Here is a 27,144-nt window from a genome sequence, read left to right as displayed (position 1 = left end):
GGGCTGTTTGCTCTCTCACCACTTGTGAGGCTTTGGAGGGGAAAATTGCAAGGAGGGATCATCAAGGAGGATATGCTGAGGGAAGGAGCTCTGGGGAGCATGGCTGCTGCTCATACTCAGCATCCACTCCCTGGAGAAGGGGTCATATTCTCCAGCCTGGTATCCTCATGGCCTCCAGCCTTGCTTTAAATGTGATAACCAAAGGAAAACACCTTTGTGGTGCTAATGTAGAAACTCTCATCCCATGCAACAACAATTTTGCTTGCATCTTATTTTCTCCCTCCCTTACCTTTGCCTACACATGGCTCTCCTCAGGGCTGTAGAGGGACTGTACAGTGGGAGCCAGCCCCAGCTGGCTGCTCTGCTCTGGTAGTGAAGAAGATTTATAATATGAGCAAAGAAGGGAGGGTTTGTCCAGAAGGAGGAAGCTGGTGTGAGCAGAACGTGGTAAGCAACATCACAGAGATTTGTTTCTGCAGACAGTAAATTATAGGCTAACACAGCTCTGTGTTTCACATGAATTTTATTGTGTTTTGGAGGAAATTGCATACAATCACTCAGGTCACTCCAACAGTAGGTAGTATGTTTCATGTGCGCAGTCTGGTCTTTTTTTTGCCAGTTGCCCAGCATAATTCCTAGCAGGATTTTATGCTATAAAGGGTAACTAAAACTATCATCATCCAAGGGGACATCTCTTCCTATTGGGTTTAATGACATTTTTTTGGAAAATTCCTAACTATCCTGAAATAAGGAAGAGGCATTCTGTCTGTTTGTAAAAACTCAATATCTCTGCATCACTTCCTAATAAGAGTATCTGAAAATATTCTCTGTAGACAAAATGTACTGCCAGTGACAGAGAACATTTTCTTCAACACAGAGCTTTTTATTTGTTGTAATTTTTATCATACATCACCATTTCAAATCTTTTTATGAACAACAAATGAGTGGAAAATTTTTATTCTGAAAAAAATATCTGGATTTGCAAGAGAAAAGAAATGCTAATGGAGCTGCAATTGCTATAACAAAGTACATTTAATAAAACAAACCCTGATGGCTGAAGATTAATCAGCTGACAGTGAGGGAAGTAATGCTTAAGGAAGGAACACAGACCTTGTGCTTGTGAGTGCCAGCTTCCATCTCCGTGTACCTCACCTCACCTCCCTGCCATGGCACTCTGCTCCCAGCCTTGTGCCAGCACAAGTTCCCTCCTGTTACATTGTGTTTTTGGGAGCCAAGATGGCTTTTAGATGAAAAATAATGGGCTGAGTAATTTTTTTGGGGCAAATGAGACGCCCCTGTCTGGTTTAAAGTGCAGCAACACACAGGGCACTACCAGCAGAGTGAGGGCACGAGTGCTGCAGCGCGGAGGCAGGGAGGGGCACTTGCAGAACCGCTATAATTTGGAGAGGCTGCTGAAGACTTTCTCCAAAGTAATGGGCTTACTTTTTGACTTTTCTGCAAGAATATTTAGCCAATGTTTTTTCTCTGATGTCAGTGCAGGTACATATTTGTTTTCCACAGATTGAACTGCTCTGAGAAGCAAATATGTTTGTTGGGGAGTCCTTTTACCCACAACTGTCTGCAATTTTCCCTCTAATTAAAACAAGAACTTCCATTCCATATTACCTTCTTGTCTGTTACAATCCTGGGATATCATTTATACAATTAATTATAGTCAGACCCAGCATTAAAACTAGGAATTGGAAAAAAAATCCTATAAAAACAAAAAAAAAGAGTCCATACTTCATTAAAAAACAAAAGGAATCAAGGCTTTCCTTGATTTTGGATAGTCCGTAAATGTCTTGAGATAGTACCTGAAAGAAAATAAGCAAGACAGTGAACCTGCATGCATGGAGGGAAACTGCACAGTTTCAATACACATCAGCTGAGGAACCTTAAAACTGCTCCAAGCTGCCTTTCTTTGTTATCTCAGTGTGTAACTCTGCAAAAGAGCAGCTCCAAAACTATTTACACCTGGTTATTTAATTAACTGATAATACTGCTAAGGTTCTAACAGGCCTAAAGTAGAAATTTTAGGAATTCAGAGCATATCCATTGCAAAGGACTGCAGAGGTTGCAGCCTTAGGAAAGGCTCACATTTATGAGGCTCAGGAAAGAGAGGCTTTAGCAGGGTGAAGCAGTGGTGCAGCTCAGGTCACATTAAATGACTGTCAGGCCAGGGGCACCAGCTGACTGCCTGCCTTACACAAATAAGCCAATACACCTCCTGTACATGGTTTAGATTTCAGTTTTATCCTAAATCCTGGCTCTGGTCCTCCCTGGCATTTGCAAACTGCATTCCAAGGGGAAGTAGCAGCATATGGCAAGGAACAGTTTGATACCTGTGATGGTGATAAGCTCGTGGACCAATGCAGCAAAGAGTGAAAAAGGCAAAGGCGAAGGCTGGTAGGGACCAGGTTGCAATGGCAAAACCAAACCATTCCACAATTTCTCCAAAGTAGTTGGCTCCAGAAACGTAGGTGAACAGTCCTCCTGCAGCAACAGACAGAGTATTTAATTACTGCAGTCATCTCCTGTACATGGAAGGTTCTTTCACATGAAGTCAGCAGCAGAATATGTACTCTTTCTTATTCAGCCCATAGCAGCAACCTAAATGCACTTCCCTGAAGCCAGTGGAGCCATGCCAAAGGGGGATCTTGTTTGAAATTCATGTGTAAGTACAAGAATCAAGGGGGATGCTGACTCAGATGTTTCCAACACTTTCACAACCATTTATTTTCATTTGGAAAATAACTTAAGAAAGACCATTATTAGATTTAAATTATTATAATTACCATTAGTCAGTTCTTTTCATGCTCTAGAAATATTTTGCAACCTCACTGCCTGCAGGGAATGCAAAATCTGGATCTCAGTTTTTTGCCACATTTAGAAGAGGCCGGTAAATATTGGAGGCGAGAAACTCTGGGAGAGACATATCACCATCCATGGGAAGCCAGCAGAAGGAGTCAATATAAAGCCCAAGAAATTCTTGGATTCCTATCCATGTTGCTCTACAGAGCTAGAATTGCTTTTCCTGGAAAGGCAATTCAACATCTTGGTGTTCTTATTTTCCCCTAAAGTTTACACTTTGAATCCACCTTTTGCACAGTAAGCAATCCATTGCTACTTCTTTCTGGGCATGAAGAAGACTATTTCCTTCTTTGCAGCTGCCTTTTGCAAAGTTAAAATCCTCTTCCTGTGTCCACTTCAATCTTCTCAGAATTACCAGCCAATTTCCTAAATCTCTCCTCACAGTCCATATTTTCCAGATCCTCTTGGCGCTTTCCTTGGACTGCCTGCAGCCAGCTCACACCAGTCCCTGCAGCCCGGGGGGGCACCTGAACCCAGTACCTGTGCAAGACCAGCTTCTCTGCCATTATTGTCACTCTCCTGTGAATTCAGCCAGAAAACATTCTTTATTCTGCTGCCCTACTTCCTTCAGGGAAGGGAGGATAAGAATATACCTTGAGGAATCTTGTAAGTGACTTCCCCAGGTTTCCTCAGCTGGCGCAGCAGGAGATCACTGTGAATGTTGATTCCCATTCCCAGCAGAAATAAGAGGAGGCCTAAGAAAGCAACAAGAAATGGATTAGAAAGGCAGCTCTGTCCAGATATCCCTGCTCAAGCTCGTGTGTGAGGTTTGTCTTTGCAGCAGACAGACAGGGATCATAATGTGAAGTGGGTGGATCCTTTTTCAAGTCAAAAGATGCATTGCTGCCAAGAAGGCTATTGAACAGCAGAAGCACAGGTGACTGGTGACACCAGGGCACTTTCAGCTGAACTTCCAGGTGACCACAGTCCCCATTTATTGAGTACTGGTGGGGGGACACAAAGTACCCCGTGGCCACCACAGCTGATGACAGCCAGCCATGACTGTGCACGTTACTGCAGAGTAAGCACTGAGCTGCAGACAAGTACCAGCACCCTCCTTTTCCTGCTGAGGAAAGGGGAGCACAGAGACTCAGAGTTATCCAGCACATCACTGGAGCTGGGAAAGGAACCTGCATCTCAGCACCTCTCAGTCCACTGCCAGTGAGGCTGCCTGGACAGAGCTTTGGGCATGGATGGAAAGCAGCTACTTGCTGAGGGATGCTGGCATTATCTGGCCAGAGTGATCCATTGACCAGATTCCATTTAACTGAAAAAACACAGGCATTTGATTGAGAAAGTCTACAGGTGACATGCCCTTCACTTTGTGACATGTTGGACACTGAGAAAACCACCTCGGACAATGATGGGAAAGCAAGAAAAGAAATAGTGTGTGCACTACAATGTATACATAAAAGACTAAATGCTGATAAAATATCAACATTTCCAGTAGCAGCAGAAAGTTGGTAAGAGTCCATAGAGGAAGAATATACTGTTTGTTTTTTCCTTAATATTTCAAGTACTGCTAATGCTGATTTTCTTTTCTCTTTTTTTTTTTTAACATTAAATATGTGTTTTATTTATCATGAAAATGAAATTATATGGTGTTTTCTTTATTGGATATGTGAGGTCTTACTAAACAATGTCCAGAATTTTTAGTATGTGATGCTGTCTGAAAAGACTGGACTTGCATCCACGGTCTGAAACAGGGTAGAGAGAGTACCTTAGTTAGTTTGTACTTATTGTATCCAAAACATTTCCTCCAACATCCATGTTAATCCTCATTTCTGTGTTTACATTTAAAACCACTCTCTGTGCAGTACCAAATCTGTAATGCCATCTAACTGCTCTTGTTCAGTGATTCTCTGGGGGATTTTACAGGGTGAAATTCAGGTAGGCTATTAAGTTACGGAACAGAAAGGAATCGTATTAGCATACAAGCAGACTGTGTGTGATCTCTAATCTTCTTCCCCTGTGCCTTACATGAGAAAAAAGAGCTCTTTGTCCCCAAAGCCTCATTCAAGCTGGGGTTTTGCCCTGCTTTTCTCTCTCACTCAGAATAGCTGCGTGGAGTGCAAAGCTCCGTGGCAGGGAAGAGAAAGCCGCAGCTTGCGCTCGCACGCAGCCACTGCTGGGTGCACGCTTCTGGCTGAGCAAGGGCACAGCCCCATGCACCTGGGGCCTGAGATTGCATCTTCATGACCCACAGCAGCAGGAGTGCTGTCAGTAAAACAAGGCTCATGACTTGAGACTAACACATAACACGACATACCTTCAAAGGTGGCTGCCTGGCAGGGGAAAAAAGAAAAAGTTACTGCACATTTACTTGTTTTATCTGGGCCAGCAAGCAGGTCTTATGCTGATTTCCATCACAACAGATTTGACTCACATGTTCACTGAAGATTAGGACATAATTCAAAATGCTTACAAATTGCTTGGAGATTAGATCTTGGGAATCCTGCAGCTGTAATTACCTGATGTAAATCGGATGTCGGTGCACCAATCGTTTGGGTATTCAGCGCAGTAAATCAGGTAGTACCCCTGGAGGAAGCCATTATAGATACAGAATAACATGCCAAAGAAAAGCAATTGCAGTGGGAAAGGTCTGCCTCTAGTGAAGAAAGGGTAAATAAATGTCCTAAGGTAGATAAGAAAAAAAAGTCAGCACATTGCTCATGATAACATTGTATTTGCAATTTCTCTGCTGTAGGGAAAAAAACTTGAACAAAGCACAAAGTAGAAAATAGGACAATAAAGACAAAAAATTTGAAAAGAACTGCAGCAATATAAGATCAGCAATTTATTTGGAACATGAAATCCTACAGATACACATCTTTTTCTGGTCCTGCAGGACTGCACCCAAGGTGGAAAGTTAGAAAGCTCATCCAGATTCAGTGATGCTTTGACAATCTCTCTGTACCTTTCTCTGTGCTTGTTGGTGAAAATGAAGAATTTGTGCCCACAAGCTGCATTTTCATTTCCAGACTTGATTTAATGCTCCAGTGGGCCAAGGGAAGATTGGTTGGTGCAGAGGGACATGGGGACATGATGTTCAGACATCAGTGATGTTTGTGAAGGGCAGCACCAACTGCAATACTGATTCTGCAAACAAGGATTACTATGCCACCAGCATAGCTTGTTATGGAGAAGACATTCCTGATCCCTGAGGGCTTTAACCCATGGTGGCAGATGGGCTTGAAGACAGTGTTGAGACCCTCTGGCTCTCTCACCCTCTGCAGTATCCAGCCCAAGATGTAATCCCCTGTCCCAGCCTCTCCCACTTCACTCGGAAAGAGACGCCCATGCATCTCTAACACACAGCAGCTCTGTCCTGCTCTGCTTGGACACTTCAGTGTAGGGGCAGAGCACTGTTTTTCCCTGCCTGGGGAGCTGCTTTACCTCCAGTCCCTGCCTCCCCTCCATGCTTTCAACTTTTGTTGAAAATAAGAAGAGCTACAGCCATAAGTTTAATATGTTAAACACCAAGATTTCCATGTGCAGCTACAGCACCTAGGGCTTTCTTACACAGCAGCTGTGCTCACAGTGCCATTAACATCTGTGTCAGCAAAGAATTGGTGCTTGTACAGTTTTAATTTATATATATTTGCTTCAGGTTTGCTTCAGGTGGGAGTATCCCCCTTGACACTTTGGGCAATTCATTTCATCCCTGGGAGTGTAAAACAAGGAAGTTATATTAATTTTTAGTAAGTGTTTTCTTACCTGGCCACTTAAGTTCTGTAAGTGGAAAAATCTACCCTCTGAATTTCTTTCTTTTGCTCTCTTGGGCTTTGGATGGTGCTCATCATGCCAGTATAAAACCATTGCTGATAAGTAATCCACATCCCATGTTGCAAGTGTCACCTTAAGCAAGCTGAGGCATAAAATCTCATAATATTTCAAATCTAGATTAAATCATACCATGTCTGGAAGTGAGTAAGCAGAGTACAAGCAGCAGCATGTTAATTCACTGCTTTCCAAAGCAAGGCAAGACAGATTTCCAGCAATTAAGGCAGCTGTGATGCAGAAGCGCTAAATACTTTTAAAGAAAGAGAAACGTAAGAGGTATGGAAAATGTTCTTCAGATAGTGGCATCACATTTGTCATATTTATTACAGAAGGGGTAGCAATGCTCTTTGGAGTAATGTTACCAATAATTACTGATCTTGCCCTTTGGGAATGTGATGCTGGAGTTATGAGTAAGCAAGGCCAGCTTTAGCATTCTGATCTGCTGTTGAAGTCATATGGACAAATTCAACCTGAACAGTTATGAGAAAAAGTGTGAAAATTTCAAATGCAGACTTGAAGACAGCAAATTGTCTAGAAGAGGGAATGATGCAAACCACACAAAATTATTTAGGAAGTGAATTTTTACAGCAGATTCAAGTAGGACTGGCACTGCTTTATCCTTTGTCGAAACCAGTCAAGTTTAAGAGTCTGAGTTTTTACAGCTGATGCAAACAGAAGTTTTTCAGGTCCCATAAAAACTGTTTCTGTGCTGCTTCCTGCTGTAGAGGTTATAGGCCCTCGACAGGTGATTTATCCTGCAGTAACAGGAGGCCACAAACCTCCCTGCCATGGAGTGCACACAGGACAGAAAGAATCTGCATGCAAAGTAAAAGTACAATGGCAGGGGAGCCAGGAGGCACCAGCTTTGTTTAGTTGTTGAGGTAGTAAAATCCTGGCATCACTGTAATCCTGCCTCCTAGCAGTTTGGACCATCCAAGTCAGGATTGCATCCAAGAATCTTTGTTGTGGAACAAATTCTCCAAGGAAATCTCTGTGGGTCTGTTAAACTAGAGGCCAGATTCATTTCTCTGTGTGAGATTTCACTACATGGCTAGTTGAGGGTGCACAAACTATTCCTGGTGAGATTTGGAAAAACAACAGAGATAAAGAAGGGGCATTTAATAGCTTTAAATATTCCCTGGAAGAGTCTGCAGCTCTGCTGGAACTATTTTGCAGTGTGAAAATCAAAGGGGGCCTGAAGACTACCATTTTAGAATAACAGAAAAAATCTGGCCTTTTGGTTTTAGTCCAGTGACAAATTTGACCTTTTACGTTTGGTGCAGTATTGATGACTAATTCATTACTCCTTTATTATCTTTACCAGCCAAAGACACTGCATCTGACTAAACCATTGCCAACAGCTTCTTTTTAAATGAATGAATAATGCATTATTAATTTTCTTCCCCATCATTTATTTTCCAAAAGAACAGGTTTTGAAGAGAAAATAATTTGACATTGCATCAAAGAGGTATTAGTCCAGCTTCTTGAAAATTCTGGAGACTCTCACCTGAACCCAGGGAAAGTATAGGTTTGCTCTTCCTTCCACAGAAGGTGGAAATCTTTTCACAAATATTACCACAATCCACTAAGAGTAGGTTGTCAGTCCTCCAACAGCTTGTCAGCCAGAGATGCTTTTGCTCCTGCTGTGTCTTCTCCTCTCCAGGCCCTAGATGCAGTGTTTCAGACAGTGACAGCCCATTTGTCACTCTGGAAGCTCAAAGTGTTTCACACCTGGGCCAGTGGGTCCAGGGTGCCCAGAACGGAGGACATCTGGTTCCCTCCACAGCCTCCTGCTGTGTCTGCCCATCCATGCCTGTGCCTCCAGGCCTTCTTCTGGGTCTAACCAGGATGAACGAAGGGCCAGGAAGCAGAAAGGTGGCAAGGTGGGCAGGGCTGATGCAGTGCCTCTCTCCTTGAAGGCAGGTGTTGGCCATCACCCAGCCTGGTCCTGCTCATGCTGGGGCATGGTCTGAATGCCCTGGCCCATCCCCTGTGACCCTGGCCAGCTTCCAGAAGAGAGTTATGGACTTCTCCTGCCCAGGAATGCTCTGAGTCCTGGCAGGGATTTTTTGGTTCTCCTTGGACCGTGGGGGGCAGTACCTGCCCTGCCTGGTGAGGATGAGCCAAGGTGGCAAAAGTGCCTGAGAGCCACTGCCCGTGGTCTGGGCTCCACGTGCTCTGGCTCCTTGCTTGTCCCACCAGATGTACAAAAGGTGGGGAGGGCTGGTGGCTCAGGTCAGGGCGGGCAGCCAGGCCCTCCCATGAGGGTGATGCCCTCAGGGAGCCCCCAGCTCATGTGTGCACTGAGCTGACCCTGGAAAACGCAGACAGGCGGGTGTTGTGCGGCTCTGCAGGGCTCCTGCAGGAGGTGAGACACCCTGCTCCATCGAGGGCACATGGTGCAGCTCCTTTTCTCACTCCCTGAAAACTCCTTGCTGAGCTGCTGTCTGCCGTTCTCACCACTCTGCTGGTACCTTCTCAAACAAAGACCTCTCTAAGTAGAGGACAGCTCTCTAGACTCTACTGCACCTCCTTCCTTATGGGGCTGCTTTCATTTTCTTATGGGTACAAATTCCTGTATCTCAGGGGATGAGAAAAGCCTTGTGATTTGTGTTACACTAGCTACAGGCCAGTCAGACACGAGAGGATTGGCTTGCTATCAAACCATGGATTTACTTTCAAGCTTTCTTGTGCACAGATTGACAAGATTGGTGTCTAAACCTAGGGGGATTACATAGACCAGCTCTCCTTGCACCAACAATTGACACCATAGGTTGTCACTGGAATCACATTACCAGGGAGCTGCTGGCACCCTGGGCATACCTGACCACTTGGACAGAGGCTTAAGTTGTTCACAAACATGATGGACTTCTATTTGGGGTGGCTGTGATGCCTTACACAAAGCCTCTAATTATTCTGGAGAGTTATGGATGCCAAATTAGATGTCTCAAAGACATCTGCTGCTGATTAGTCTGCACATACGTTCTGAGCCCCATTCTGTAGTTTATTTGTAGGTTAAAGGCACTCTGAGGTAATTTTAAACTTTTACTGGTTTTGAGTTGAGCTACAATAATTCTCATTGGATATTTATAGGAGAAAACTGTCAAGTCCACACCAGGACACAATCTGGCACCTAATTTTCCTGTTGCAAATTAAAAATTTTCAGTTATCCCAGACTGGGCTAAAACAAATATGATGGGTAAATGTTCAGTTCCAAGCAGCAGGCTAATTTGCTATCAGTTTGAAGGGAAAGTAAAAGAAAATACTTGAAAATACTTTCAAAAGTGAAATTAAGCATTTTAACCCTCCTTTATCATGATATCTATGGATGCACCAGCATCACAATGCAGGTAGAAACTCCTCGCCTGTCATACTCCTCTCCTCAAACATCCTACCCTGAGATCCTTTACCCTTCCCTTCTCCACTTACTCTGCAACAGACTGAGAACATCATCAGCCAGGAATATTTAGATGGAAAGTAGGTTGTTAGCAGCTATCTGTACTATTCAGGGTGGACCATGTCCCTTTTGTTAGGGTCTGCACAGTGAGACTTGCTCTGTCACAGACTCGGGAACAAAATCTGGGCTGCACGCAGGTGACACACCAGCAATGCCAGCAGGCAGGAGTCATGGACTGCCCATCAAGCCTCTGGCAATACCCCTGCAGGTGCAGACAGACAGCAGACCTCATATGTCTCCTGTACTGCAGCTGTATCCCATCTCCTGGTGTAAGGAAGCTGTAAATTCAGGAGCTGAGCTCTTTTTCTGGAGCTGATGCCAGCCAGAGCTGCCCAAGGAGCCACCAGTGCCAGGGGTGTGCAGTGATCCCAGCTGCAGGGCACATTTCCTGACTGGGGCAGGAATGTTCCTCATTCCTGCATCACTGGGACAGTGTGAAACCATCAAGTAACAGTAATCACTTCCTGGACTGTGGCCCAGCTTGTAAGCTCATCTGAAATCATTGAACAGAGTCAGTGAGGGGAGCAAGAGAACTACCTTTTTATTTTAATCATGCAGATTTATTTATCTAGTGATGACAAAAAGTTGGAATGAAGTCTCTTTTCCAAGCCAGCAATATTCTTGCACATGCAAAATACCCTACTTCCATGTTCCTCCAAAGATCTTTGGACAAATTTTGATGGCTATAATTTAAGGAATAAGAAAGATAGATATATGATTTAAAATCTTATCATTCAGGTGTATAAAACAATACTGAACCTGCCATATCTGGTTAATTTCTGAGGAGTCTATTTAAAAAAAAATTGGGTGAATCTACTATCCTTGGGATGTTTGTGGTTCATTTCCAAGATAAATCCAACCTGAAGCCTGTTATTGTTGTGGCAGTCTTTCTTTGTGGTCACTTAGTGTCAGGTCCAGGGCTGATGAAGACTCCTGGCAGGAGCAGACTCATCTTTCTTGGGCAAGAGACAGAGGCACACATCTGATCAAGGGATGGGAGAAGGACTGAGACACATGGCACCATAAGTGGGTTGCAAGGAGTTCTTGAGAAGCAAAGCAATGGGAAAGAGAAAGTCTGGGCAGCCCTGATTTAATGCAAAGACATCAGAAACGCAGTAGGATCAGTGGGAAATGAGAAAAGACTTCTAAGTGACTGCCATACTGAACCATGGGGACTGCTGAACTTGTACTGAAGATTAATAAGAACAAACTTATTTCAGATGAGAAATAACACACAATACTAGAAAATAATTTATTTGGGACAGCTGAATAGCTGTGACCGACAGTTGCCCCGATACTGAAAGGAAGCTGGTTTGAATGTGATTGATGAAGGAGATGAATGAATGGGATTTCTATTAAATGTAAAATAGAAAAAACACTGAAGTAAAGAGCTGGGTAGGACTGGGAGAGGGAGGATAATCAGAAATTACAGACAAAGGCACATTCTTTAACAAAGAGAACACAAAGATTTGGAATTAATAGTAATTTGTATATTTCAGGGGATAAATTATATTCCATTGAAGAGAGGCAGAAGGTAGCAGCTGCTGAGGACAATTGACCACCATTTACTGCATTTTGTTTTGCATGATCTGCCTCTGGCTTCTGCCAAGACAGAGTGCTGACTGTGAAGGGCCTCTGCTCTAATGCAGCGTGATACCTTCAGGGTTTCATAATGTCTCATGACTCATCTAACATTTTATACAAACTGAACATCTCAAAGATGATAAACTGCTCAGAATAGATTAGCAGTTGCTTAACACCAGCATTTATGAGTAAAGCTCCAGAGTGGTACTTGCTGTGCCAGGAAGGCTGACACCATGGATGACAGCACTTGCAGAACAGTCAGAGGAATCAGCAACTGCACTTGTGGCCACAGAGCTAAAAACAGATTTCAGGTGGAAACCTTGGTGACAGGTCAGAAAAGCACAGTTTCTTACAACTGCCTTTGAATAAAGGGGGTTATGGAAAAAAAATATTTCCAAAAGCAGGTGTGTCTCATGGGAAAGGCTAAAAAATGGTGCTTCTGTATCACTATCAATCATTGAAGGAAAAAAAACCATGATGCATTTAACTTTGGATAGATTTAAGGAATCTGAGCTATGTAATACTCAGTTCCAACATTATAAACACCTGAGCTAGTCATTGTGACCAGCTAGAACTAGTCAGTAATGCCTCATTGATTGGTATAAATTGGTAGCATGCTGTGCATTTAGCAAAGTAAGAAGGATAAACACAGTTTACAGATAAAGCTTAGTCCTCTTCACATTGCATACAGATATTATTAGGTGTGCTATATTTATTAAAAGTGGTTGGAAAACAATTTAGGAAAAAGGAAAGGAATTAGACCTTAAAAAGGGTATTTGGTTTTAATTAGTAGAAAATAATTGTGTAGGCTTGACTCCAAGGCAAAAATTTTTCCTTTTCCAAATTCGCTGCAACTGTGGCCAGGTTTCAAAAGTGTTTTGCAATTTTGTTCAGAAATTACTTCATTACTCCTCTAGGTTTTCTTCCATTTTTTCTGAAAACATCACCAGAAAATGTGGTATCTCCCAGTGACTACCAGCAACAAAGGAGAATTCTTCTGGTAAAAAGGCATTCAGTCACGAAAAGCATCACACTGGTTTTGCAGATACAGGATCAAAACACTGCACTTCAGTTATTATGCATTTCCTAAAGGGACACCAAGAACAGAATTGCTGGGTTTGCTGCATTATCAAGCTGCCTCAGCAAGCCACAAGCCATCAGCAAATTACACTCAGTATCCATTTATACCAGCATATTTGTTTCTTAAATGTTTCAATTTTTGGTATAAACACCAAATAGGTTTGAAATATTCTTAATTTATTTTCTTTTCATTTGCTATAACCCAGTCACTTCTTCTTTTTCTTTTTTGTTTGTATTGCAGAAAGGCGATCAGATCATTCTTCCCTAAACAAAGGGAAGAATGGATTGACTCCCCTCAAGCAAAGGCAACTGAAACAAGAGCCAGATGAACCAGATATTAATATCTTTCTCACCATCCCTTGTCAAATTTGGCATATTCGTCAGAAAGATGGGGATTTTTTTAAAAAGTACTTTTCTCTTTCATAGCCAAAGAAGGTGAAGTGGAGCTAATAGAGCCAAGGGGATATGTACAGATCCTTGTACAGGTCCCTGCTGAAATCAGTACCATCCCCTACAAACTCACAGTTTGTCCTCAGACACTCCACAGCCAAGTCAGGGGAGTGCAGAATGGGCAGCCTGGTCAGCTTCTTGTCTGAGCAGCAATACCTGCCACAGCCTCTTTGACTCAGAGTCCTGTGTCTCTGTAGCAGCAGGGGACAGGACTCATTTCCATAGGCAACCCTGTTTGCATGGAGTAGCTTTGTTGAGTGAAGGAGTTTACATAAATTGGATATATTATAAGAGGGGGATGCTAGGAGCAGATGATGTCCTGTGTCTTGACCTTAGATTTTTTACACTGTCTCACATGTCAACCAAATTTTAAGTAACTTGGAGTTTCCTGGTTTATAGGATGTTAAGTAGCTGCAAAACTGATTGAAAAATTATATCAAGGAATAGATCATAATTGTTTACTATCAAACTACAAAGATCTTTGGAGGGAGGTTCTGCAAAAGACTCTCCTGGTACCACTCAGGAGTTTTTTCATTAATATTATCCCTCTGGGGAAAAAAATACTTGCAATGTTTGTGGCTGACGTGGCTTTGAGAGATGCTGAGCACATCAAGAATGAAGACCAGAGTTTAGAACAGCCTTGAAGTACTTATTTGATAGTTTTAGAACAGTTGATTCAATAAAAACAATGGCAAAATACTACACTTAATTAAGACCAAATGTAAAAGTCAGGCTGAGAAAGGGCTGGATAGGAGATGGCATGCTGGTAGGTGGCAAACTGATCATGAGCCAATGATGTCAGGCTTTTGAGAAAAAGGCAAATGTTAAAATGTGTTGTTGGAGACACCTGAGGTAATCTTTCCCCTTTGCATGGTGCTAGTAGGAGCTTAAATGATACTCTGTCCAGCTCTCTATAAAAGACAAAGTGGAAGCAGCCCAAAGACAAACAGCTATGGTCTAGGAAGTGCCGTGTGAGGAAAAACTGAAGGACTCAGGGCTCTTAAAATAACGAAGAGAAAACCAGTGGAACACATCGTAACAATATGCAACTGTATAAAAAGCTCCTGCAAAGAAGAAAGGAGTCGAGCATTCTCCTTGTCTACTGTGAACACAGCAAGAAGCAGCAAGTCTGAGCAGGTGTATAGAAAATGCACTTGGATATTAGGGAAAGACAGTGAGGCATTGGAACATGCTAGGAATCTCAATAAGCAGCAATTGTTAAGGACGGACTAGACAAATGTCCATCAGGAATGAGAAGAAAATTTGAGGACTGTATGTGGCCAGGAACTGCCTGGGAATGGGAATGCAGTGCTATTTTAGTCAAAGAGAGGCTCTGATGGACTCAGGACCAGGCCAGCTATCACAGTTGAAACCCTAATTAAACTTGGTCCAGATTTGTACTTTCATGGGGATTAGAGGACAGGACAACTTGTGTGGGGATTAAAGTTCAGCTTGACTGGATGGATTGTGCTGATGACAAATGTGCAGATCTCACAGTGCTCAATGATTACCTCTACAACTTGATAGTATCTAAAGGGCAACAGCACTTAGGGGTTTTGAGAATATTTGTTGTTTTATCTAAGCAGTAGTGTGTCAAAGCCTTAGCCAGCCAAAGGTATCTCCCTCTTTTCTTCTTCAGAAATAATCACTTGATATTTATGAAAACAGATCACTTTGTTCCTATTGCTAAACTGTGTGAGTCTGCCAAAAGTGTGAAATACGTGCCAGAGTAACTTAATCAGACACTATGCTGTGCACTTCAAAACGTCCCCCACTCCACTGGAGCAGAGTTTTAAGAGTTCACAGAGGTTGACATCATGAGCAGAACAGGGGGATGCATCTACATAAAAACTGGCACAAAATCCAAAGATGCACAGATCTGTGCTCTTACAACTGCACTTATCAGATCAAGTCTCATTATTTTCCATAAATTGCCTCTGTGGGCCTGAGAAATGACCAAAGGAAGACAGACAATTTGTAATCTATCCTTATTCAACATTAAATCTTGGTCAGGTTATATTCAGCCAGCCTACTGAACCTCCATGATCTCATGGCACTCATGGCAGTACATACACATAGGAAGGAACAAAATTTGAAGTGGCCAGATCAGATCCTGAGTTTTTGCTTCCATTAAAATAATCAGAAGACTCAGAAGCCTTTTCTTTTGTCCCTAAGGAAAAACTACCATGGGCTGATTCTGAGTCACAATTGTCTCTGTTTCCTCCCAAAATATGCTAAAAGTTTTCCTGACACTGAAAGCTGCTGGGTGAATCACTCAGCAGAGTGTCAGCATCATCTCTTGATACCTGGGTATTGCCCTCTCACATCATGACCTTTTCCTTCCCATTTCTTCTCACTCCTGCCTCACTACTGCCCTAGCTGTTGTTAACAACTCTCCTACTTGTCCCTCCTGTGCTCTTTCAGCTGACATTTCTGTCTCTTCCCACCTTGTAGCCCTGACTGTAAACCTCACAGTGGTTTTATTTCTCTGCATTCAAGACATGTTGTATTTTTCCTAATCCATGTTGCCAGAACTCCAGCTAGGAGACTAGTTCTTCTCTGTTGATTATCCTAGCAGCCAGAAAAGCCTTGCTCTGTCCCTACAGTGCCAGCCTAGGGCATACTTGGCTGGATTGCAGGCTGGCATTATAGCCTCAGCTGAACCAGAGGAACAGACTCTACAAATGTTAGCTGACGACCTTTATGTTTGAGCAGATACAAACGCGCTTCTCAGACAACTGCGCCAAGTTTAAATTGCTTTCCCTTGGAAGAGTCAGAGACATGTCTCACTTTAGTAACCTCAATCTGGGCCAAGTTTTAAAATGTGAATGCTTTAATAGTTCTTTTCCTTCTTTTTTTTTTTTTTTAAGTTTCTAAAGAGAAGCAAACAGGCAAAGAAAGCCCTCAACAGCGTAATGTAAGTACTTTTCTTCCATTCTGTCATTTCTCAACATTTCTTCCTCTGCTGTTCTCAGGAGCAGCAGAAGTTTAATAGAGGTCCATGCATCGTCCTACCTGAGATGTGTGACAGGAGTCACTGGAAGGTTTGCTTAGGACCACGCTCTCTGGAGGTATTTGCATGTGCATCTCCAGCGGGAGACCATGCCAACGTGACCATGCTTCTTTGGGTAGCCCAGCTAACTTAGAGCTCTCTGTAGCCTTCCTGCCCAGCCTGAATGATGGCATGGCCACCTGGATCAAGGAGCCTTGGCTTGGTAGGAAAGTCACCCAGCCCATCTTTACCAGCGCATCAAAGAGCTGCAGGTCATCACCCTGCCTCAGGATCTGAGCAAAGTCATGCCTGGGAACTGATCTGTCCCTTAGCATCTCCTCCAGGCAAACCCTCTTTCTCCAGCAGACAACACTTCTCTTTGAAGACAGCCTGGATAAGGCGACATTTTCCAGAGCCATTTCTGGGAGGCAGTCTCCCAGCATGGCAGGTGTTGGATTAGGTTGGTGAACTCCAGCACTGTTGTAAGGAAAATGGTAACTTATACCTGGCTAAAGCTGACTGTGGGTGTTGCTACTCCATGTTTATGAAGGGTAGTTAGGAAGGAGGAGGTCAAACCCAGCTTCCTTCAAACAGGACCTCTTTTCATTGCTGTGGAAGGTCACATTTGGATGCACCTTCCTAGGAATGGTGAAACTTTCTGCCCATCCCTAGGTATTAATACAGTAGTGACTGGTGCTTCAAAAGTTCACAGCTAGGTAGAATTTAGCTGGTTCTTAAAACAAATTTGGACCTGTAGAAAAATTTTCTGGTTTTTATACTTATGAGCTGCCTTTTCCCATTTCCCTACATGGAATATTTTAACTAATATTTTAATTGGGTTGTTTAGTTTTTTGGGGTTTTTTTTGGTTGGGTTTTACAACAAAACAATCCCATTGCTGTTGTTGTAATAAAGAGATGTTGCAAAAATAACTAGAATATCAGCTGAGTGCTCAGCAAAGAGTAACACAGCTCTTACGTTTAAATGGGTGTAGATGGACATGAATTTAATTATTTGACCAAATTCATCAAGGATCACCCTACTGATCAATTCACCTGCCACATTTAAACCAATTTCTGGACAGAGAAGGACACATTGAGGTGTATAAATTATGAATTGTCTCTTAATTCAGGATTGAAAGTATTTCTTTATCATAACCCTTCTTGACCAAAATTAATTTTGAAGAAGATACCAAGAATATGACTTACACCAAGGGAAATACGCAATCTCTGGGATGGGCACTGATTTATAATCATACTATTAGTAGATTTTTTCACAATTTTATTTTTTTTTTATTTTTTTATTTTATTTTTTATTTTTATTTTTATTTTTTTTTAAAGAGCTCAATAAAACTGGCAAATTACCTAATTATGCAGGTTTTTGAGTACACAAAGGGGCTATTAAAGTGCGTCCTTTTGTCAAGCAATATTTATTTGCTTGGCATGAAAGCCCTTCTTCCTCCTTAATGGCTGCCTCTACTATGATAAGAAATCAAAAAAATCAGATTTATGGATCTTGAAGGAGCAAGATCCATCACAAATTTGCCCCTGGGCATATGGAGTGGACCTTAACACTTTTCTCTTGGTTTTTATTTCCTGCTTAAAAGAGTAGCCCAAATAAGGGAATACTACAGACATGTCATGATTAAAACAAATCATTTTCTTCTTCGGTAAAAACATCACTATTTTCAAGTAAAAACATTTACAGAAACTCCTGAATATAATTTTTTTTTTCTGTCTCTGTCTTAGTATAACCCTCTATAAGATATCAATGCTGGGAATGTGATGATGCAAATCCAGATCTTTCCCAGATCCTTGCCAGTCTTACCAAAGCCCAGTGGGGTTTGGAGCTCAGAATGTTATTGTCCTAAGGGATTTAAGCTCACAGGATAGCAAGTGCTTTAAGCTCCTGGGTGGGCTCAAACCTCACACAGGGGAGATCAGAGCAACCTTCTTGTGCCTGGGTGATGTCCTGGTGGCTGGGACTCAGGTGCCTGCCCTGGAACTGCAGTTTGGATAGTTGCCTGCAGAGCAGCTGGAGTGACACCCACCAAGTCATTTTGCAATTAACAGCAACAGTGAGGTCTCAGAGCAGGCATAAATACTCCTTTAGTGCATTTAAAGCTGCCTGGTAATAACAAAACAGCACAAGTGAATTAGCATCAGATATAAAGATACTCCTGAGAGGCATGATGTCTTGGAAAGAAATGAAGAAAGATAAAAGTCTTAAGTTATCTCTGCAGAAAATCTTCCAGACCAAAAGACAAAAGGAAAAATCACACAGGTACAATTTGGGCTGGGTAAGAACGAGAGGTTTCTGTAATGTTAGCCCACTTCCCATTGGGAAAGGAGTGTACAGATAGGATTATTTGGGCTAATTGTTAGGAAGGCAATCAGATAGTATTCTGCTCTGAGAACAGAATTAGAAAGCTACTTCATAATGCTAAAGAAGACTGCAAGGAAGCAAACTCCACACTAGCACTGGGTACAGGAGCATTTTACAATTCTGAGGCAAAGCACATGAAGAGATGCTTTTCTTGGCTATTAATACATTAATCTGAGGAACCTGGATAAAAATAGCAATGAATCTACTATTTTCACAGAAGAGAAGAATTTATATATTAGCATTACTGTAATGCACTGGGATGCCTGGGGAGCAAGGAATACATAGAAGAGGCAGAGCAAACGGCCAGCCTCTGTTAGGGATATTGCTGACAGATCTAGAATTACTGCCAAGGCCAAACAGCAGGAGAGAGGATGTAAATGTGCTACTGTGTAGCTGGTGAAGGCCAAAAGGAATCTGGTCAGGATCTATTCCAAAGCATCAAGGTGAAGGAAAAGAGAACAGGATTTGTTACTTGCCAAATACCTGCAGATTTTGTATTGGGAGATTAATTATAGAGGTTATAAGAGGCCAACAAGAGAAATGTCTTTGGTTATTGACACTTAATCATGGTAACTTTGTAAGACCAAAGGATAAAATAACTATTTCTGTGGGGGTAAAAATTATTCTCTGGATAGAATCTATTGGACCTGATGGTAATTTTCTGGTCTTGTTATATTTACTACTAGCAAGAAGAGTGCCACTTAAATATATAAATATACCTTCAGCTTACTCTTATTTCTGTTTATGCACTTCATGTTTCAGAAAACATGACTAAAACTCTGTATGAACTAATACAGAATGCCTCTAAAAATTATAAGCAAGTCAATTTATAAACAATTTACTCATTTGAAGCCTCCATCCTTCAGCATTTCTCTGGAGTGGAGCTGCTTTACTTACTGATCAGAAGTAGGTATGCCTGCTTGAAAAAAGGACTGGTCCAGGTGTGTCCAGGTAAACATAGCAGCTGGCTGAGCAGCCAGGAGCACAGGCAGGCACTGCATTCTGCAGAGCAGGGGAGAGCAAGAGCCTTTTCCTTTTCCCCCCCAGGTTAGTTCCAGAGAGAGGGAAAGTGGCCAAAAGAAGTGTTAGAAACTTACGTGAGGATGCAGTTTTCAAATGCTCCTCATTTCTCATTCTCTTGCCACAAATTTCTGCATTCCCTGACCTCTTTAGAAATATGTCAGTTTGCAGAAAACCAACTACAGGTGCACCAAATGGGTCACCTCCAATCAGAGGAGTCTGGGGATCCAGCTGCACCTCAAAGAGCAGCCTTACTTAATGTCTCTCAGATTGACTTCAGGGCACTTCAGAAATGAAAACAGCAGTTGGGTTTATTCATATATTAACTGAATAAAATAGAAAATAGAGATTTGACTTGACTGAAAACAAAGTTGCAAGAGAAGAAAATAAATAAGTAAATGTAATTCTAGGTGGTCTTTGAAACTGAAGTGCTTCTTTAAATTGCTTGTGCCCCAGCTATTGAGGGCAGCACAGAAGGGGCAAATGCAGCACCCTATATTTTACACTTCTGTCTTCAGGATTATCTTCATAAGTCAGTGGGTCAAGGCCTTCCCTGCTGCTATTGTGCATGGTGGCATCACCTCTGCTCCCTCATCACTCTGTCTTCCTCACTGGCAAGAGAAATGCAGCCTGAAGATTTAGATGGGATTGGAGTGAAAGGTTGCCCCTCATTGCCACATGCTATGTCTCCCACCTTTGGGGTTTGAAGATGGTCTGCAAAATAGAAAGGCAGCAAACGGGTTTCTCCTCGCCACCTGAGGGCTTCTGCTGCATTCCCAGCACAGCCCCTCCAGCAGGAAAGGCTGTATTACAAACTACATTTCAAAGTAAAATACTTTGTAAGTCATTTATCACAAGAAGTGTTCCTGTACGTACATCTTACAGCACCCATCATTTTCAGCTCACGACCAGCTTTCCACAGAGATTGCACATACAGATGGCAGACTTGGCAGTCATTTCTTTTCTCACTTTCTTCTTCCTTTTCTCTGCCTTCCCACCCCATCACTTTTGGAGGCCCCTGCAACCACAGAACCTACCCTGTGAAAGTGAAGGTGCTATGAGCTATGAGCAAGCAGACGTGGAAACTCAGATTTTGATTTTTTTTTCAGATTCCAAATAATTCCAATTTTAAGAATGTTATCTTTAGCACCAGAGAGCATTTGAATTTGACAAAATTCATGCTATGCTGTGCTGATTAAGTGCTCATTGAGACACAAAGAGCTGGCTAGCTAAGGAGAGCAGCCAAAGAGGCCGGGGCTGGGGTTCCTCCCTTCCTTCTCCTCCTCTCAGTAGCAGCAGCAGCAGCAGCAGCAGCAGCAGCAGCAGCAGCAGCCGCCTGCCTTCATCCCATCCTGAAAGCCACAAAGAGAGAGGCTGCTGCCTAGCGGCGGCAGACAAAGGCAGGAAACATTCTGCTGTCACGGTTCCCCACGGGCCACCGGAGAAGGCAGGATGGAGGGAAGGTCTCCTGGCTCCATCCCCTCCCTCTTGAATCCTCTCAGACAGAAAGTCTGTGCTCTGGGTAGCACCAGGGGAGGGCTGGCTCTCTGACCAGCAGTCACCACCAGGTGACCATCTCCTTTCTCTGCCAGCCGTGGGCTGGGTGGGGCACAGCACCTGCCAGAAGTGGCTCACAGGACTCCTGCAGGAGGTCCTCCAATTGAGGACCATCAATGTCCTTGAATGAGGCACCATCAGCATTAACCCAGTTTCCAGAACAGTTTTAGGGTGGTCCCTTCAACACTCTAGCATATTCCTCAAGAGCCTGACAATAAATACAAAATCACCATTGATTAAGCTGGCCCATGGCACAAATTCTAGGCAAGCAGTGAATATGAATGTAGGCAGGACAGCATTTCCAAGCAGTGTGCCCATATAAAAAAAGTTATTTAAAAATGAAGGAAATACAGTGATATAAACGAAAACCAACTCCTAAGGAGTGATAGATTATAACCTTGGTTACAATCCAGGTTACACCAGCTCCAGAGTGTTCTAAGTAGCCTGGAAACATAGGATGTCCCTCTATGACTCCAAACAGAAAAGTGCTCTCCTGATCTATAAACATCGGAGTAGGATGGTGGAACAGGAAAGTAATGTTCTCTCTAGGCATGCTACTACAACTCTGGCACTGCATCATTCATCACACACTGATATCTTCATTTTAAAATGGATATAGAAAAAAAAGGAGAGGGGAAAAAACCCACAGAAATTATCTGAGGACTGAGAGGGGGAAAAGAAGTCTTGCATTGAGGGTCTGCTGTGGTTCAGTGATATTATAAACTTAGTTTACGATACCTCAGTTCAAATTAAAAGAAATTGTTGTAGCTATTTGACAGCATGTCCAAAAGCAGGACAAGTTAATTATGGTGGCTTAAACCTGTTCCTAAATTTATGAAAAGGTAATTTTATCCTGACCAACTTCATGTCGGATGAAGTATCATGTGTCTGCACTACTCTGACTCTGTGTCAGGTCAGGTAATGTCTGTTCCCCTATGTCTGGCACACATCCACCACAAACCCATCAATTCAGCATAAATACGACATCATGTGTGGTAATTAATGCACCAGAAATACGATCGTGTGCTCCTATATTATCTGCATCAAACTGATGCTGACAGAGGACTTGACAGCTCTGTAACAAGCAAATTAAAACATGATCCAGTGCTGTGTAAGTGATATCATGGTAAGAGAATACTGAAGGACACTAGGGAGTGCTTTAAATTAGCACAGGGTGGATAGAAGGAGAAAGGCCCACTGGCAGAAAAATCAAGACCACTCAAATTTAAGCAAGACATTTTAAACATGTTTAAGGGTAAAAGAATTTAGAAGATAACACTACCAAAGAAAACATTGGTTTTTTCCAATTTAAGAATGATGTATTTTTCATTTTCAGGGGTCTTCAGGTGAAGACTTGAAGTTACTCTAAAATATGTGCTTCAGCCTAAAAGGAGCTACTGAGGCAACACAGCTGGCTAGAACACAAAGAAAGGTAGAGTAGCTAAGCACAGCAGTCTTTTGGAAGTCTGTGTTTCTCCACTATGGACTGTAATGTCCATCTGAGCCTACCTCTGATCATCAGGGAACTCTGATAGAAAGTTCCCTTCCTCATGTATGTTTGTTGTAGTAGATGAGACAAGCTTAGGAATTATAAAAAATCCCCTGTGAAGAGGAAGAAGTCACTAAATTATGTGCCAATATACAAAAAAAAATGTGTCATACAAACACAGAGGAATGCTTAAGTACAGACACCAGATGATCAGTAGTAAAAGTAGGAGTGGATTAACAAAATACCTTTATGATTAAGAGTGGAACAGCTTTATTCTTTTTAAAATGTTAAAGTCAGAAAATGAAGTAGGCTACACCCATTAGGTAAATGCAATTTTATTATCTTATTATTATCTTATTATCCTTGCAGACAAGTTTAATCACCGAAGTATTTAAAACTGTTGTTAGATTATTCCTAGTAAAGATGATAAAATGAAAACAAAACAAAACCCAAAAGGTCAAACTAGATCCTGACTGTTTTGTCAAATTACTGAACCTCTTTTCAAACACTGTATGGCAATGGAACTTTCTAATGCAGTGTCATCAATACCCCTTGTTATATGATTTGTTCAGCATCATTTTATAGGCAAACAGCCATAATGTGCAAGTGCACATAATATGTAAGTGCGCTTCTTTCCACCCCTTTTCAGCTCTGCAATAAGACAGCTTGCCCACCAGCACTGTCACCAGGATGTGGTGGCCCTCAGCATGGAACAGGGAAGCCTAAATGTCCATAAGGCACTCCCTAGAAAATGCAGGAGCTGCAGGTGGGCTTAGACTGGAGCTGACTCTGGATGGCAAACCTGTGAATGCCCAGTGGTCAGGGATGTCTCCTCCGTTGTTGTCATCTTCCTCCAAGGCCTGAGTAAGTCCCATTCTTTTGGTTAAAGGCTTAATCCAGATTACAGTGATTATGCTACTTGCTGATTGCTAAGGATTTGACCCAACCTTCAGAGGGTCCAAGGACTGAAAAAGTCTAGGTAGCTAAAAAGTCTGGAAAAGAAGAAAGCTGCAGAAGTTGTGTTTAACTGTAAGATATGCTACAGGCTAAAAAATTCTCTGTAACAATATATTATCCTGCCTGCTAGAAATTGTAGATAACAATTAGCTGTGCTGATTGTTAAAACTTTTATGCTATCAAGAAGGCTCTATTAATAAACCCAGCCATGTGGCCATAGGTCATTCTGCCAAACATCCCTCAAAGAATCTGCTTGTCCTATAGTATCAGGCAAAACCCAGAAAAACTTCTGGTTTGTGATTTTGCTGCTCTTTTACATAACAGCAGAGTATTAATATTTAATACAACATTTCAAATATTAATTGATTCAGCAGAATGTCATAATGGCTTGTGCGAGAAGGAGCTGCAGCCTGTGAGAATATTATTGGAATAACATGCTGTATTAGCAAGAAAAGTTTTATGCAGAATTGGTTAAGTGAGGGCTTTTACTTTTGCAAGAGAAGAAGGATATTCCAGTGAGAGATGAGAAGATCCCCAAACTGTCTAGGAAAGAAAAGTGCTTTTGCCTCAGCCCAGCAGTAAATTTGGGAAAGAAGCCACAGAGTCAATAGATGTGTGCACACTGGTAGGATAACATTTCTTTCAGTCGTCTAGTGGTGTTCATTGATAGCTGTGTTTCTCAAACAATCAGAAATTCTTGATAACAGAATGCATTTAACTAAATTCTGTATAACTACCTAAAATCAATACATCTAGCTTTCTGGAAGCCAAATATGTTAGGGGTGTGTCCTCGAGCTGACTCCTGCAGTAAAGACAATGGGAGTGATAACAAATACATGCCTAAAATAGTGTTAGCAACGTAAACCATTCTCTGTTTGAAATTTCTCCAGAACAGCCTTGAGTTTTTATCCCTAAACTATCGGTAGAGATACAGCAACTGGATTTTCAATATATTGATTTTGGTTGAGTAGCAAATTATAATTTCTGATCAAATATTAAAAGAATGTTTTCTATTTCTATGAAGAAAACTAAAAAACAGATATAGGAATGGTGGTGGAAAATGGCAAATCAAAGTTTTGCCTCAGAAGTTACATTGCTCTTTAATACATAATAGCATAACATTTTCATGTGCACTTCCACTTGTGAATAAAAACCATTTTCTTCCATAAACAAAATTCAGCTTTCTCACAAAAGAACTCCACAGAAAATGGAAGTGGAGATGATGGATTCTGGTGATATTCTCTGCAGAACTGGGTGACAATTGTAGAGCTATGTCTCTTCAAAGTTATTACCAACACTGGATAAAAACTCTACTATTTATTTAAGCTCCTGATTAGCAAATACAGAATTAATTAGAGTTACAGCATTCGTTGACTCTGACAAGACCAGGTTCCTAAAAAGAAAATATATGAAAGGAAAAAAAACCCAACACAAATTGGTACTGCTGTAGTGGAGCGGGAATGACGAATTGAGCACAAAGAACAAATTTTGACGCCGTGGCACCGCACGCCCGCGGCGCCTGTGCTCGCTCCGCGCTGCGGGCAGAGCCGTGCGCTCCCGGTGCTCGGGCAGAGAGAGCCTTGCGCTCCCGGTGCTCGGGCAGAGAGAGCCGTGCGCTCCCGGTGCTCGGGCAGAGAGAGCCGTGCGCTCCCGGTGCTCGGGCAGAGAGAGCCTTGCGCTCCCGGTGCTCGGGCAGAGAGAGCCTTGCGCTCCCGGCGCTCGGGCAGAGAGAGCCGTGCGCTCCCGGTGCTCGGGCAGAGAGAGCCGTGCGCTCCCGGTGCTCGGGCAGAGCCGTGGGTTCCCGGTGCTCGGGCAGAGAGAGCCGTGCGCTCCCGGCGCTCGAGCAGAGAGAGCCGTGCGCTCCCGGTGCTGCGGGCAGAGAGCCGTGCGCTCCTGGCGCTCGGGCAGAGCCGTGCGCTCCCGGTGCTAGGGCAGAGCCGTGCGCTCCCGGCGCTGCGGGCAGAGAAAGCCGTGCGCTCCTGGTGCTCGGGCAGAGCCGTGCGCTCCCGGCGGTCCGTGGCTTTGCTCTCGGCCACCCTCGCGCGAATTCCCACGGCTGCGTTCGGCGGCCGCCGCTACTCCCGGTGCCACGCACGCGGCGCTTCTCTGCCCGCAACAAGCGATTCATATGTACCTTTACATAATATTTGGATGAGTTTTATCCAAACCTTTGCTTCAACTTAGCGAAACCTTCTTTATTTTCTTTTTTCTTTTTTCTTTCTTTCTTTTTTTTTTTCTCCCCCTAAGAGGACAATTCAAAGCATCCAATCTCTCCCCTGCTTCAAGCACCCGAGCACCACTGGGTGCTCCTCCCCCCAGGGTAGAGATGCCCACCCGGCCGGTCCCTACTCTCCGAGCGGAGTCCGGGGCGCGGACGGCCAGCCGGACTCGGTGGGAGCGATGCTGCAGCCAGGACCTGCCCCGGCCGCACCGCCCGCCCGGCTCCCGCAGCTTCCCTTGGTTGGGTTTCCCGAGGCGAGGCGGCGGGGAGCCGTGCCCGGCGGCGGTACCTGTAGAAGTAGTGCCAGCAGAAGAGGCAGCAGAGGAGGCGGCAGCCGAGCGGCTCGAGGCGGGGCGGGCTGCGCAGCGCCAGCAGCAGCGCGGGCACCAGGAAGGAGGGCAGCTCCTGCAGGAACCAGGCGCAGCGCGCCGGCAGCCGGCCCCGAGGCCGGCACAGCCGCTCCTCGTGCTTCCCGTAGCGGGACGGCACCCGCAGGTGCAGCGAGAGCTGCAGCAGCGCCAGGGCGCCCAGCAGCGAGCTCAAAGCCAGCACCAGCCCGGGGAAGCACTGCATGCTCGGGGGCGGGCGGGGGCAAGCAGCCCTCGGCCAGCGCCAGCCCCGGCCTTATTAGAGCCGCGGCCGTCACCCCGCCCCGCCGCGCTGCCTCCCAGCGCCCGGGCTCGTCACAGGGCGCAGCCCCCCGTGCCGGAGCGGGCGAGGCGCCCCGACCCGCCCGGAGGGGAGCTGACCCTCTCTATCCCTCCCCTCCCCACATAGAGGGGAGCTGTTCCCCTCCATCCATTCCTCCTTTCCGTCCCGTCCAAAGGGGAGCTGTCCCCCTCCACCCCTCCCTCCCTCCAGTCCCATCTAGACGGGAGCTGTCCCCCTCTATCCCTCTCTCCTGCCCTGCCCGGAGAGGAGCTGTCCCCCTCCATCCCGTCCATCCCTCCCGTCTGGAGGGTAGCAGTCCCCAGTCCCTCCCTCTGTCTCTCTCCCCTTCCCTCCCGTCCCCCGCACTGCCGGGATCCGCGCCCGCCCCTCCCGCCGCCGCTCCGATCCACGCCGGGAGTGAGGGCGGCGGCGGCGGCAAAGGGAGAGAGGGAGGGAGGGAGGGCCGGGGGCGGCGAGGCCGCACGGTCGGCACGGAGCGGGGGCGAGGCGGAGGCGCGGCCCGGAGGTGAGCGGGGCTGACCCTCGCAGGAGGCAATCGCTGCCGGCGAGGTGGGAGCGAGCGGCGGAGCTCCCTTCCGCTGCCCCAGTGTGTCACCGTGCCCTGCGGCTGCCCGGCCATCTGTGCTGC

The 27,144-nt window shown here is 44.2% G+C and overlaps 1 protein-coding gene across 1 annotated transcript; it reads right to left on the bottom strand.

Annotated features, from left to right (window-relative positions):
* Positions 1–506: 506 nt before the first annotated feature.
* On the bottom strand, positions 507–26,448 carry SRD5A2 (steroid 5 alpha-reductase 2). The gene is made up of 5 exons (XM_030236534.2): positions 26,134–26,448; positions 5,343–5,506; positions 3,465–3,566; positions 2,343–2,493; positions 507–1,814 (listed from the first exon to the last, which is right to left on the bottom strand). Exons 1-5 carry the CDS (start codon positions 26,415–26,417, stop codon positions 1,748–1,750), a joined length of 768 nt encoding a protein of 255 aa, XP_030092394.1. The 5' UTR covers positions 26,418–26,448; the 3' UTR covers positions 507–1,747.
* Positions 26,449–27,144: the final 696 nt, after the last annotated feature.

This window comes from Serinus canaria, chromosome 3 (genome assembly GCF_022539315.1).
Source record: "Serinus canaria isolate serCan28SL12 chromosome 3, serCan2020, whole genome shotgun sequence".
Taxonomy (NCBI): Eukaryota; Metazoa; Chordata; class Aves; order Passeriformes; family Fringillidae; genus Serinus; species Serinus canaria.
This window is presented reverse-complemented; position numbering and strand designations above follow the sequence as displayed.

What these genes read in the sequence shown, in the direction of transcription:
- SRD5A2 (XM_030236534.2), bottom strand. Translation starts at nt 26,417, where the DNA reads ATGCAGTGCTTCCCCGGGCTGGTGCTGGCTTTGAGCTCGCTGCTGGGC. An exon ending in TGCTGGCACTACTTCTACAG is followed by an intron (nt 5,507 to 26,133) that starts GTACCGCCGCCG and finishes TATCTACCTTAG; the next exon opens with GACATTTATTTACCCTTTCT. An exon ending in CGACATCCGATTTACATCAG is followed by an intron (nt 3,567 to 5,342) that starts GTAATTACAGCT and finishes TTGCTTTCTTAG; the next exon opens with GCCTCCTCTTATTTCTGCTG.